Source organism: Misgurnus anguillicaudatus, chromosome 9 (assembly GCF_027580225.2).
Source record: "Misgurnus anguillicaudatus chromosome 9, ASM2758022v2, whole genome shotgun sequence".
In the NCBI taxonomy this organism is placed as follows: domain Eukaryota; kingdom Metazoa; phylum Chordata; class Actinopteri; order Cypriniformes; family Cobitidae; genus Misgurnus; species Misgurnus anguillicaudatus.
The window spans coordinates 28,205,753-28,220,481 of NC_073345.2; the positions used below are offsets into that span (position 1 = coordinate 28,205,753).

At 38.6% G+C, this 14,729-nt stretch overlaps 1 protein-coding gene across 1 annotated transcript in view; it reads right to left on the minus strand.

The window, feature by feature from the left end:
* Positions 1–1,163: 1,163 nt before the first annotated feature.
* pcsk1 (proprotein convertase subtilisin/kexin type 1) overlaps positions 1,164–14,729 on the minus strand; it is a 68,891-nt gene continuing 55,325 nt past the window's right edge. Inside the window, exons 5-15 of the mRNA XM_055181176.2 lie at positions 14,276–14,422; positions 12,783–12,859; positions 10,478–10,566; positions 8,341–8,513; positions 7,793–8,005; positions 7,561–7,661; positions 7,230–7,463; positions 4,278–4,435; positions 4,070–4,203; positions 3,803–3,964; positions 1,164–3,574 (exon numbers count right to left, since the gene is read on the minus strand). Of these exons, the coding sequence (XP_055037151.2) occupies positions 3,167–3,574; positions 3,803–3,964; positions 4,070–4,203; positions 4,278–4,435; positions 7,230–7,463; positions 7,561–7,661; positions 7,793–8,005; positions 8,341–8,513; positions 10,478–10,566; positions 12,783–12,859; positions 14,276–14,422 (1,896 nt within the window). The 3' untranslated portion in view covers positions 1,164–3,166. The remainder of the gene's footprint in view (positions 3,575–3,802; positions 3,965–4,069; positions 4,204–4,277; positions 4,436–7,229; positions 7,464–7,560; positions 7,662–7,792; positions 8,006–8,340; positions 8,514–10,477; positions 10,567–12,782; positions 12,860–14,275; positions 14,423–14,729) is intronic.

Here is a 14,729-nt window from a genome sequence, read left to right on the forward strand (position 1 = left end):
ATATCAACATTCTGATACTACTGTATACATGCGAGGGGACTATATTTAACTATAACTAAAATCAGTATTGTATCAGTATTAAAAAAGTAAATTTTTAATTTTACGCAAAATCCAATATCCACCGTGTTATTTTGTCATCTTTCCTCCCTTTTTTCCCAAAATGCGCTAAACGCAGACGTCCTTCTCAGCAGAATGCAATAAATCCGCTCAACAAATCACAGTGCACCATTTCACGCATTGAAAACAAAAATGGCAGCTTGTTGAATACACAAGAAATCCTAGTTTTCCTCAACTACTTTGTACTTCGTGATCAACAAACAAACAAAACGTAAAAAGAAACGTAAGCCATCAAAATCGAATAATTTACGTGAGAGGCACTCGGGAGACGGAAAAATGCCGGCTGTTGCTTGTTATCGCAGCACAGCTTCAAGCTTTTGTCATGCTAACACATTGACCCCAGAGGATCTTATGAAAAACTTTCCATTATTTTACTCAAAGTCAACGAAAATCGAGCAGGACCAAAACATTTTACAGCTGATCGCTGTCAAAAAAAGTTCAGCGACGACGTCCCAAGGATGACAGCAGCAATGACAGTGTTCTTAATATGACAAAGTAAGTGTTTTAATTAATGCCATTAATGTTTATTTTATTTAACGTAATATTTTTTTAATCGTTGTATCCTACTGGTCAACTAAATGAATATAACATGGCAAAGATGAATGCACATTCAATAGATTTATAGAAAAAAACTTTTTGCTGACTCACGATTTGTTCGTGAAAACTTTTTGTTTCAGTTTTTATAATAAATCTTTGAAAATCTAATTATGGATTTGAATTTTAATGTTATTATAACCTAAAGATGCTATGTGAAAGTTTGTAAAAGAAAATAGTGGTTTTCATCTCGTCACTTTCTTGGTATAGAAAACACATTTTTACCAAAATTTGCCAAAATGGATTTATTGCGTTTTGGAACCAAACTCTTCATATTTACCTATATATTTTATTCTATATATATTTAAACAGAGAATTGCATTTAATTTTTTTTTACATTTTAATAATCACTTTTTTATTAAATTAAATCAAGTGTTCTATTTTTTATATTTTGTTTTTAAAATTATACATTTTAAATACTTTATAAATAACTTTTGGTGTACATTATTTACGTAGATAATATCGTTATCAGACTTAACTTTTTCTGTGGCTCAATTGGTAGAGTATTGGGTTAGCAAAAAGGTCATGGGTTCGAACCTAAGAAACACACATACTGATGCTTAAATTGTAATGCACTGTAAGTCGCTTCAGATTAAAGCATCTGCCAAATGCATAAATGTAACATGGCATTAGTCAGTCTAAACCTCCTGCAGTTGCATGTTGGACCTCTAGGGGTCAATAAAAACTTGGTTGGGAAGCCCAGCTCTGTAAAATACCACATTACATAAATTCTGTTTGTAACCTCTGCTAAAATGCAATGGATAATAATAATAAGGCCCAGTTAAAGTACAATATTTTTTGTACTGCATAAAGTAGCTTATATTAATTCACATGTTAAGAGACACTGAGGTCTCAAAAAACAATTTACACATAAATATTTGGGATAACATCTTAATGTAAACATGTTTTATAGCATGCATGTGTGGCAGTGAAGGCATTATAAGGAAAATATATAGGTTAAGACATGTAAGACAGATCATGATTGGTCCTATAATTATTCATATGACACTGATACAGGTTGTCACACCTGTGGAGCTGTAATGTTTTTTATGGGTTTTTTTTAGTATCCTGGTTCAAAACTGAGGGATAAAGACAGCTGGCTGTTTACCACAGATATACAAACACTCACACTGACAAACACATGTCTTAGTATGCTTATAGTCGATAACTACATGTGCAGATAAGAACAAGCTTGTCTGGAAGATAACCAAACTCTAACGTTACTCTCCTCACACACACACTCGACTTTTTACTTACTTTTGTTTTTATTTCTTCACCCTGCTGAAAAGACCAGCACCCATGGGCGTCGAAAGCAAAACAATGTGGGTGGGTCTAAAAGATTTACTGCAGTAGATGACATTTTCTTCTACTCTGGTGCCGTTTAACTAAAAACTATAACGGTATGTTCGATTTCATGAGGCACTGCAAGAACCGACAGGCGGATGACGCCAAAGTAACGCGAGAACGAGTCGAAATAAGACGACTTTGTCAGATTTCTTGAATCGCTCTCGCGGTACTTCTACGTCATCGGACAGTCGATTCTTGAAGCACCGCATCACGTCGAACAAGTCAGGTTCGTTTACCTTGAGTCGCGGCAATCAGTGCAGTTGCCGAAAGTAGTGAAAACACGAAATGGACTTTAATTTATATGGACACTAAATGAGCCAAGTGGAATGGATTTGAGGAAGCAGCAGCGCGGAAGTCAAAGCTGTAGCTAAAACGCGGAACGGAGTTTAATTTATTAGGAAATTCCTCTAGTGCAAGTGCTACCACAATGGATAAAACAATCTGGAGGGTTACTTTTGTGATATAGTCTACTCAAAACGTTTTTATTTTACTTGTTGATGTGTTTTATTACTGTGTAAAATCTAAAAAAATATATTAAAATTGAGGCTATTAATAGAATGTGCTTTGGTGGGCAACTCACAGACTATGTTGGAGACCACTGCTCTAGTGGAATGAATTTGACTGACGGCGCTCTAACAAATGAACTGACTTATGCGCTAAATTAGATAAAAATTATGTGGGTCTAATATCATTGGTCTTATAAAGTGGGTAGGTCTTGTCCCACCCACATATAATGGTTCCGATGCCCATGCCAGCACCACTGGTTACCAGTAAATATTAGATGCTGGTATACTCTGGTTAACAGCAAGGCTGCTTAACCAAAGACGACCAGCCTGTACAAACCTCTATAGCAGCAAAGCTACATACATAAACTGATCAGCTAAACCAGCTAAAATATTTCACTAGGCGTAAACAGAAATAACATGCTAACTGGCAAGAACATGCTACCTCACTAAAAAAGAGCATGCTTTTTACTTAACACGAATATGTTAACCAGCTGGCTTTTTGTGCTAAACAGCATGTCTAGGCATTTCTGCTGGTCTTTTCAGCAAGGATGCATCCAGTCCCTCCCAATTCCTTACCCTATCCCCCCATCTTTTCTCCTGTCTCACTCCTGGTCATCTCCGAGCATATCAAACAGAGCCTGCAGCAGCCGGTCATCTCTGTGCCTGTATGGCTGGGCTCTGTAGAAGCTGTCGCTGTAGTCACTAAATAAGCCGTTCTCAGAGCCCCTGTACCGGTTTAGCTGATCCAGGGCCTGGTAGTACTTCTGCGGAGGGATCCGTTCCTGTTGCATGACTTTGGGAGAAGCAGCCAAAGTGTTAGGAGGAATCGCAGGGCTCTGCCTGTTAAAGGCCGACTGGAGGAGGCGTAAGAGGGCCAGGTTGGCATCGGAGGGGTCAGGGCCGGCAGACAGATTTTCTGCTGGAATGCCCGGGGAGGCATTTGAAGGAAGAGAGCCTGAATCTGCTGCTCGACTTGGATTTTCAGGTTTGTGGGCTGGAGTGGGAATGTCCTGAAGAGACAAGAAATTGACAATAAATCCACTGTAAGTCACTTTGGATAAAAGCGTCCATGCAAAATGCATGGAAATCTAATTTGATTACTTTTGAATGACTGATCAAATATATCTATTACTACTGGGTGAACCTTGCACCACATAATCGTTAATATTCATTAGCCAGGCTTATCATAAATCCCCTCCCCATCACTTTTCACATGCATGTATCATTTCAAGCCTGACCTTAATCATGTCTTCCATTGGCTCCACTCCCCTGCGATCATTTTGCACAGCGTTGTAGGGCGTATACACTCTCGCCTTCATCATGTGTTCTGGTTTCTCAGATGTGCCATGCAAAATCAGCTTCCAGCTGAGAATCCGACCTTCATTCTCCAGCCGGCCTGACTGCAGGTGCGGAGAAACAGCAGTTGTGATTACCGAGTGTTTACCGTGTGCTTACTGGGTGTATTTGTTATTTGTTTCCAGAGCACTCAATGTGCTGGTATTTACCGTATCCGTGATCTTTAGGATCCAGGTACCCGTGGGATCCTCTCCCCAGGTGTGCACGGACATGAAGGCCCAATTCCGGAAACCGTTGGATGATGTGTCCCTCTCTCGCTCTGCCAGCAGCACTGTGGTGGTGCCTGATGGGACAAACATGATGATGCTCTTGCTCCATTAACGTGTTTGTGTGTTTGTATGTGTGCGTGTATGTTACCTGAAGGAGATGTGAGGGTGATGTGGAGGTCACCTCTCCGTGTGTACTCGATGCTGACCTCCACCTGCACGTGCTCCAGAGACGCAATGGAGTTCGTCTGTCCCGCGCAGGCCTTGGTGGGAATCTCGATGGAAATTTCACCTGCTGCTTTTAATGGTCTGTAAAGCATAAAATGTATACACATGTATGCACATTCATATTAGAAAATTATGTTCCCTATAGCGCAACATGTGGAGAATAACTTCAGTAATGGATTAATAATTTCCAAGAAAAATACAAAGGCTTTGTATATTATTGTTTTGCATACAATGTACAGCAGGAGGACACACAAAATGTAGCCTATTATGTTTTTTAAAATAGCGTGCAGCAGTACACATGATGCAATGATAAATAATTCAACACTGGATTGATACATGGTCACTAAACAATAAGGTCATACTCATATTCTGCATGTGGTGACTATTTTTCATGTCAGAAAAGAGTGTTTTGCTTTTTAAACTAATTTTGACTGCATCTTAAAACATCTGATTTAAAGGGACTCTTTTTTTGAAAATATTCTCATTTTCCAGCTACCCTAGAGTTAAATATTCGATTTTTACAGTTTTGGAATCCATTTAGCTGATCTCTGGGTCTGGCGCTAGCACTTTTAGCATAGTTTAGCACAATCCATTGAATCTGATTAGACCATTAGCATTGCGCTTAGGAGGTGCATTAGCAACATTCGGAGGCGCAATGATGTTACGCAGTGCCCGAAAATAGTCCTCTTAGTAACTTTCAATAACAGGGGACTATATTCAGGCGCTGCGTAATATCATTGGTCCTCCTGCCACCATGTTACGGCAGCAAAGTCATTGATTATTACACCACAATGAGAGTATAGTTCCTAGCCATATCTGCCTAGAAAATCACAACTTTACATTTTTTTCGTCGGTCTTAGTACACGATGTAATTACAGAAGAGTCAAGTCTTAAATAGGAAAAATATAGAAAATCTTTGGTTATCTTTGGTAGCGCGAAGCTTATGGTCTAATCAGATTCAATGGATTATGCTAAGCTATGCTAAAAGTGGTAGCGCCAGACCAGAGATCGGCTAAATGTATTCCAAAATGGTAAAAATCAAATATTTAACTCTAGGGGAGCTGGAAAATTAGTATATTTTCCAAAAAAGTTGTGTGTCCCTTTAATAATGAAACTGGATAAAGAAACACAAGTGCATTGCGGGAAAAGTTAGTATGCTAATCCAAATGTAGCTCTATTGATAAATGTATGAGTTGAATAGACTTTAGGTAGGTTTAGATAAAAGTTTCTAACAATTGTGAATAGTTGAACATTGTGTGTGATCATAAAAGTCAAGGTTCAATAGTGATCTGATTAATTACCATGTCAGACTTTAGACATTATTGATAGGAATTCTGGGATTTCTGAGATGCCTGAGCAATACGAACATTAATCCACGCAGATTACATTGAAAGCCATAACCGGTGCACCAAACAAAAGCCACAGTGTTAATGCACAACAAAAAAGATGACTGAATATTATAAATCCCTTGTTCTCTTTCCATCTCTCTCTCTCTCTCTCTCCTGATTAATGCTTTAGATAAGGTATAGTTAATGCTGTAGGAAAAATGCCACATGCTTTAAATAGTCCCTGCTGCTTTTGCTATGCGTGATTGCGTGTTTAATAAGTGACGAATGTGACATTTGCAGGATGCTATCTGGCTATCAGGAAAATCAGTTCCAGGGAAATGCAACATATGCCCAGGTGCTAGGGTCACGAACGCCTCACAATCTCTAGACTCTGATGACGTAAATGTAGAGGAAAACCATGAAAAAGCTTTGCCATTGGAAATTGATGGTTGAAATTCCATTGTTACCTTCCTATTACATCTTTCTGTTTGATTTGCAAAGGCTGTTATAAAGAACAAACATAAGGGCATACATACAGTCACATGCAGGATGTAACACGGCTATTAATAAATTGCTATAGCGCAGTAGATGAGAGTGGCTTTGGCATTCATGTGTGAGCTGATATAGCATCAGTTTTTTGTGTTAAATTGGCAGACAAGCTTCTGTGTGAACACAAACACGTCCCGTGTTTGACATAAACAAACATGCATGTGCATCGTATCTCAAATACCAGATAAAAAAACCCTACCAAGTGCTGGACTTTAAATACGTCACATATTTTTATGGGACTTTCACGGCATGTGTGAAGGCACGCACAGATTACGGAAAATCATTGCAGGGTTCCAACGCCTTAGTTAACTTTAAATTCAAGGACCTTTCAAGGACTTTCCAGGTCCAATGCCCTCAAATTCAAGGACTAAATGTGGGGACAAGGTTACATTGTGTTACCTTTAAAGATACATTGTTACAGTTTCCTTTTGAGGGAACTCACGCTGCGTCACTGCGGTGACACTTTGGGGACGCCTCCAGGGGTAAGTGCGTCTGAATGTGTATATCAAATTCAACCAATGGTGAGGCTTAACAACAAAGACAGGGTGACGCGGGAGCCAGGAAGTATATTGCTATCTGAAATATTGCCAAAGACGGCGTTACAGGGACGCAGGAAGTATGGCAAGGGAGACACAGCGTCTCGTTCACCTCTTTAGGGAACAACAGTTACATATGTAACCTGAGACGTTTTCATTTGTCAAACACAACTATGCAAAAAAGCATTTGGGAATGAATCAACATTCGCCTACAGAAGATTTAAGCATTTAAAGCGAACAGTTTAGCACGTGTGCTTAAAACGTCTAGAATTTTTATAATATTATCCTACACTACACAGGGAATAATATGGATTTTTTTTCCGGAAAACTTTGTATGTATGTACATTTTCAAAAACTTTCCAGGGCCTTGAATTTTTTTCCCCAGATTCACAAACTTTTCCGTTTTTTTTCCGTAATCTCTGTGTGAAAAGGACTTAGGAGTATCACAGAAGCCAGTCGTACCTCGGTTGAAATGTCTCATCTCTGACGATGCACTGTTTCTTCTCTGGAACGTGATTCCAGACTTTGGGATCGGCCAGGTCGACCAGGGCTTTGGCGTTCAGTAGACCGAAGCCGAAACGACTGTTGACCATCAATCCAGCTCCATTCTTTTTCCAGCCCGGGTTGTTGGCTAGAGGATCGAACTCAGATGTCCATACCACCAAGTGCTGCAGATCTCGCCAGGTCAGGTCAGGGCTGGGGTACAGCAAGACAACACGCATATCATTTAAATTTCACAATGGAAAAACGAATGCAACAGAGGCAATGAAATGCATAAAAATATTTGACATACTTTTGCTCCAAAGCCAGAGCAAATATCCCAGCAGCCAATGGGGCGGATGCAGATGTGCCGGTGTGCGTCTCTGTGCATTCGTTGTGCAAATCTGCACTAGTCTGCAAGAATACGTGTAAAAGAAAATCATTAAACAAGAAAAATATAAGACTAGGCTATAAAAATTAAGCAGTTATCCATAAAATCTAAAGTCAATATGATAAAATGTATTAATGAAGTTGAGAAGACGCACTATTCTCTGGTCAGTGTAGTCTCCGCTGCTGTAGGCCGTGGCCAACGTAGATGAGCATTTCTCAGCGTACCACGGTGAGAGACCCTGTTGGGAGGCACTGCTGATAGAGATGGTGTAGATGCTGTCTGTGTATCCATCACAATCACAGTTGTCGCCCTGACGCCCACCATTACCAGAAGCCCAGACGAAAATAGAGCCTTTCCCGCCACGCCCCTTGAGTAAAAGCAATTATTCATTTACAGATGATAATGGGTTCGCGTTAATGGCTATGGTACCACACCGTAAACCCAATGCATTAGCTTCTTGATTTAGTCTCAGCTGGTCTCCAGCCAGGCCAGAATGGTCTGTTGGATGGTTTTAGAGGCGGTTTGGATACTTTTTATTTGGTCAGGCTGTATGAACAGCTAAAAGATTTATATTTATGCATTTGGCTATACATTTGATCTGTATGTGTTCCCTGGGAATTAAACTTACAGCTTTTGTGCTGGTAACACGACTGCTAAAACCAACAAAACTAACAAACAGCTTTGTCATACTACATTTCTCACCTTTTGAATGCCGTACTCGAACGCTTTCTGGGCCAGTCGACCGGGTCCCTCTACGGTCTTTCCGTCATCATTTGGACCCCAGCTGGCGCTGTAGATGTCCACATGGTCAGGGTTAAAGCCTATAGAACTGGCCTCAATGGCATCCGTCACGATCCCATCCAGCATTCGAATCCCTGCAGATGAAAACCAAAGAAGCTTAACACAAAGTGAGGAACTTATGCATCAATATTGAGACCTAAAGAAAGATAATCTTTGAATGGTTCTGAATGAACTCTGTGATTTCGTACTTGTCTACTTCCAATAGGAAACATAAACTGGGTTATTTCAACCAGTGGTTGGGTAAAAAGTGGATAAACTTTAACTATTGGTTTGGATTGTCCTAAAAACGTCCATATTTGACCCAACCATGGGTTGAAACAACCCAACATAGGTTGATTTAAATCCAATGGTTGGGTTTGTTCATATTTGACCCAAACAACATAGTTTGTATGACTAGTTTCAGAATTAACTGCTGTTATACAAATGTCCATGCACAATTATGAATTCTGCATTTCAAAAACATTTTACCAGTACATGCATTCCCTGTGGGAATCAAGCCCATGACTTTGGTCATGCTAGCACCATGTCCTACTATTTAACTCATTCACCGCCATTGACGAGTTATCTCGTCAATTATGAGTTAATATTTAACCAATAAATATGCCTTTCTGGACGAATTTCAAAGTGAAAGTGTAAAGTGTAACCGCTTTTATGCACTAGATGGCGCCAAACCAAATTTATCAAAAACAGAAGTTAAAAAGATTTAATGATTTATTTTAACTACCTTTATGTTTGATAGTCATTCTGAGTCTGATCTCTAACATAAATTCCTTTACAAAAACACAATTTTTTAAGCTTTTTGCTCAAAATGCTGTATTTTTGAAGAGAAATATCCATATTTCAGTGGTTAAATTAAGTGGAAAAAGTAAATATATAATGAAACGTTTTTTTCCCCATTTTATTTGTTTGTTTGTTTGTTTATTGTTTGTTTGAAAGCAGATGGTGTGTTCTTTAATTTGATATAATTTGTATGTTTATATATTTATAGAAGATTTTGTGAAACTTTTGTTAAAATCACAAAAATGCAGATGGGCAACTTTTCTCAAAAAGGCTGGCGGTGAATGAGTTAAAGGGGTATTTTACCCCAAAAATTTAAATTCTGTCATCATTTACTCACAAACCTGTATACATTTCTTTCTTCTGATGAACACAAAGGAAGATATTTTGAGAAATGTTTGTAACCGATCCGGGGCCCCATTGACTTCCATAGTATTTTTTCTACTATAGAAGTCAATGAGGCCTCTGATCAGTTTGGCGCAGTCCTTCCTACCTCATTACTGCTAAATTTAAAGGGACATTGCACTTTTTTTTTAAATATGCTTATTTTCCAGCTCCCCTAGAGTTAAATATTTGATTTATACCGTTTTGGAATCCATTCAGCTGATCTCCGTGTCTGGCAGTATCAAATACTTCGATTTTTTATTTTAAACTTGACTCTTCTGTAGTTACATTGTGTACTAAGACCAACGGAAAATTAAAAGCTGTGATTTTCTAGGCAGATAGGCGTAGTGATATTACGCACTGCCCGAAAGTAGTCCCCTTGGTTACTTTCAATAGCAGGGGACTATTTTCGGGCACTGCGTAATATCAGTACGCCTTCTGCAGCCATGTTACATCAGCAAAGTCCTTGATTATTACGTCAGTTTGAGAGTATAGTTTCTAGCGATATCTGCCTAGAAATTTGCAACTTTTAATTTTCTGTCGGTCTTAGTACACGATGTAACTATAGAACAGTCAAGTTTTAAATAGGAAAAATATCGAAACTCTTAGGTAATTTTTTAGCGCGATGCTAATGGTCTAATCAGATTCAATAGATTGTGCTAAGCTATGCTAAAAGTGGTAGCGCCAGACCCGGAGATCGGCTGAATGGATTCCAAAACGGTATAAATCATATGTTTAACTTTAGGGGAGCTGGAAAATTAGCATATTTTCAAAAAAAGTGGAATGTCCCTTTAAACTCCACAACGATACAACAACTCTACACTACAGACACTCAATGACAAGACAAGAAAACAAACAAAGCTTGACAAACACACACCTCCCACTTTCGAATTGTAGGCCACCCCGACGCCACATTTGTTGTTGTCTGCCTGCATGGCAATCTCGCCAGCGCATCTGGTGCCATGCCTAAGAGCGAATAACAGAGAAGAGGGTTACAATTAAACATCTTTCAATTCCTGTTGAAATTAAATACAAACTGTATTACAGCTAACACAGTGAGAGATGAGTTACACATCGAAATTGACTGCATAGGGTTTGTGATCATGATGCTTGCCTTGACTGCCAACAATGCTGGATAGCTGTTGGATAACATTACACGTTATCTTTAGCAGGGAGTCATTTGGTAAAAATTATTATTGTGCTTGATCTTTTAAATTGTTAATCACTGAGTATGAGTTTCTTTTCTCCATAATAACCATCTTCTGATCCATTTTGTGTTACACAGGCAATTACAGCAAAGCACCTTGTACACAGTTGGCAAAAGAATGAGATGATATGTTGGATATGGGCGGTGAGAGGATGGGTGAGCTCGCTTGTGCTTATTCAAGAGTGTGCGTGTGCATAATTATGAGCGCTTGTTAGCGTGTGTACAAAAGCACTATGGCTCGAACAGTGTGAGTCATAGCCCGAGAGAAAGCGTGACAGAAATAGAGAGAAAAATCACAGGCCAATTTTTATTGCCACTTAATTCTTCTGTTTCAATGCTTTATATTCACATACAGTTTTGCAAACTTACATTTATTTCTTCATTTTAATTTTTAAAACCATATGTGACCCTGCACCACAAAACCAAAAAAAATTTTAGATTGAGATTTTTACATCATACATAAGCTTTCCATTGATGTAGGATTTGTAAGGATAGGACAATATTAGACAGATATACAACTATTTGAAAACGTGGAATCTGAGGGTACAAAAAAAATCTAAATTTGAGAAAAATCACCTTTAAAGTTGTCCAAATTAAGTCTTTAGCAACACAAATTACTAATGATGAATACATTTTTGATATATTTATGGTAGAAAATTTACTAAATATCTTCATAGAGCATGATCTTTACTTAAAGGGATACTACACTTTTTTTGAAAATATGCTCATTTTCCAGCTCCACTAGAGTTAAACACTTGATTTTTATTGTTTTGGAATCCATTCAGCTGATCTCCGGGTCTGGCGGTACCACTTTTAGCATAGCTTAGCATAATCCATTGAATCTGATTAGACCATTAGCATTGCGCTAAAAATAACCAAAGAGTTTCGATATTTTTCCTATTTAAAACTTGACTCTTCTGTAGTTACATCATGTACTAAGACAGACGGAAAACTAAAAGTTGCGATTTTCTAGGCCGATATGGCCATGAACTATACTCTCATTCTGAAACAAGGACTTTGCTATTGATATTACGATATTACGATATTATTGATATTACGCAGTAGCCCGAAAATAGTCACCTGCTATTGAAAGTTACTAAGGGGACTATTTTCGGGCACTGCGTAATATCATCGTGCCTCCTGCAGCCATGTTACAGCAGCAAAGTCCTTGATTATTACGTCAGAATGAGAGTATAGTCCTAGCGATAACTGCCTAGAAAATTGCAACTTAATTTTCCGTCCGTCTTAGTACACGATGTAACTACAGAAGTCACATTTTTTATAGGAAAAAATCGAAACTCTTTGGTTATTTTTTAGAACGCAATGCTAATGGTCTAATCAGATTCAATGGATTATGCTAAGCTATGCTAAAAGTGGTACCGCCAGTCCTGGAGATCGGCTGAATGGATTCCAAAACGGTAAAAATCAAATATTTAACTCTGGGGAAGCTGGAAAATGAGAATATTTTCAAAAAACTTGGAGTGTCACTTTAATATCCATAATAATATTTGGCAATGTATTTTTGTCTATTGCTACAAATATACTTGTATGCCTTATGACTGGTTTTGTGGTCCAGGGTCGCATATGAGCATTCATGCTATCCTATTATCACTCAATGTTGCAATTATTGTACCTGAAAGATTTTCTGTTCTTTCATCTTGTCATAATGTGCATGAAGATGGAAGAAGACTGAGATTGATGATTAACATGCTGAACATTAATAATATTATAATAATGACATGAGAGACAGGCAGGGAAAGACACTCTTAATAAAACTAAAATCGGACTACACTAAAGGGAACAGAGGAGTATAAAGGGGTTGGAGATGATGATTGCTGGCAGGTTATGATTGCAGATGTGAGGGAGCGTGGAGGATGATGGGTAATGGAGTCCAGAGCGAGATCAACAGAGGAAACGGGAAACAAGTAGGAAGGCTGACATGGAGTGTAACACATAATAAGATTTGTTCACTCACTTATTCTCGTTGGTAGAGTCGTATCTTGGGAATGGATCGGGATCGTTGTCGTTAAAATCGTAGCTAGCAGCAGGATCCTACAGTGATGAGAAGAACGAATAAATGAGGACTGATCTATATAAGAACAATAAAAGTTATCCAGAGACGGTTTTACATGTCCATTTACAATCCTAGGATTTGCCCTCAGAATGAAATGCTCTATTATTACCTTATTTGAAAGGGTCATGAATAATAATGTTGAGGTCTGCTCTGCTCTGATTGGCTGTTTCTCAGAGCAGCTCTTTTGAATAGCTGTGTGTGTAATCAGACCTTATGTTTGAGCCTGTATCAGACGTAGATACAAAATTTAAAGAATAATTAATTGTTTAGAGATTGTTAATGGACGTTTCTAAGGTGTGTGTTTGTGCAAAACAAAACTGTAACGTCAATAGTAGAACTTCAGCTTAAACGCTAGCATATAGCATTAACTAGCATACAGCGCTTACTCAGCAGTAACAACATTGTTTTTAGCATTGTAACAACATTGTAATTAATTAAATGTGTATTTTAATATTGGTTGTACATCTCTACTATAACATACTATCACAGTTGTGTTATGTTGAGATTGGCCTGTTTTCCAGCAGTCTTTTGCATGCACAAGGTTTACATAAGAAGGGGGAAACAATCATGTTTGAGGCTCACAATATGTCATTACCATGTATAGAACTCTTATTATTCATCTATGCTTAGATTAATACAGTTTTTCATTCTACGGCACCTTTAAAAATTTGTATTTTGTGTACATATTTCCTGTATTTTCTGTTTGTATCTTAACAAATAGCACAAAAATCAATATGGAGGGTCAATAAAACTTTGGAAGTGGTGGTCCTTTTGAAAAATACTGTAGTTCACACACTGCTGTTAGTGTTACAAAAATATATAGTGCATACTGTATAGTATGCAGTAAGCAGTGTGCAGTTATTCAATTCCAAACATGACCTAATAACAAAATTAGCTTTTTCCTCCGAGAAGCAGATTCATTACTGAGAGCATGAGCTCCATCTGTGTCAATTGCACATTTCTTTGCTTTTGTACGTGTGTCTGTACAAACCATGCTGAGCTGTCATTGTGACACTAGCCAGCATCAGACACATACAGGCTTCCACTTGATAAAGATGCTTCTCTTTTAGTATGACAAAGCGTGCAGCGTGTGAACAATTCAATATCAGAGCGCCTGCTGATGCTATAATGCACTCAAAACCTAGCAGGAGACAGATGTTTGAAATGATCCTGTGATTTATGTGCTATCTTTGTTAGGGATTATGTAAATGATATGTAAATGAGCTTTGAATAGTTATTTTTGCACTTGTGGTATACTGAATCACATCAAGAGACTTGCTAGGTGTCACTATATATAATCCTTCACATTTGGGGAAGTGGCGTTGCCATGGAAACAAAAGCGTAGAGTTTTACGAACAGCGGTCGAGTAGGCGTTGCCGTGACGACGCACTTACGTAGTTGGGGTAAATATCGGTGTGGTTCCACTCCAAGCCATCATCGAGGACCGTGATGACCACACCTTTACCAGTGATGCCCTTCTTCCAGACTGGGATCACGTGAAGGTCCAGTTTGGGGAGGGAGGAAGACGTCCGGGTGTCTTGCTGATAAACAGGAAAGAGAGAGACAGTGCGCGTGGTATTATGAGATATGATATACGTGAGGTATGCATACCCTCTCGAATACTCTCAGCCCTTTTCATTAACGCAAAACCCTCGTTGTGTGACACAACCACTGACCACTTATAACAAAAGCTGTTTGGTTGAAAATGAAGGCCAGCGATGTAATCTTCTGTGCTGCTGACCTTTTAGTTTGTGCAGACTATTTTCGGCCCATATTAAACCATGAGGGGATGTCTTTATATTGACAGGTAATAAAAATATCAGGGATACGCTGTGTGGGGTTCAGAAG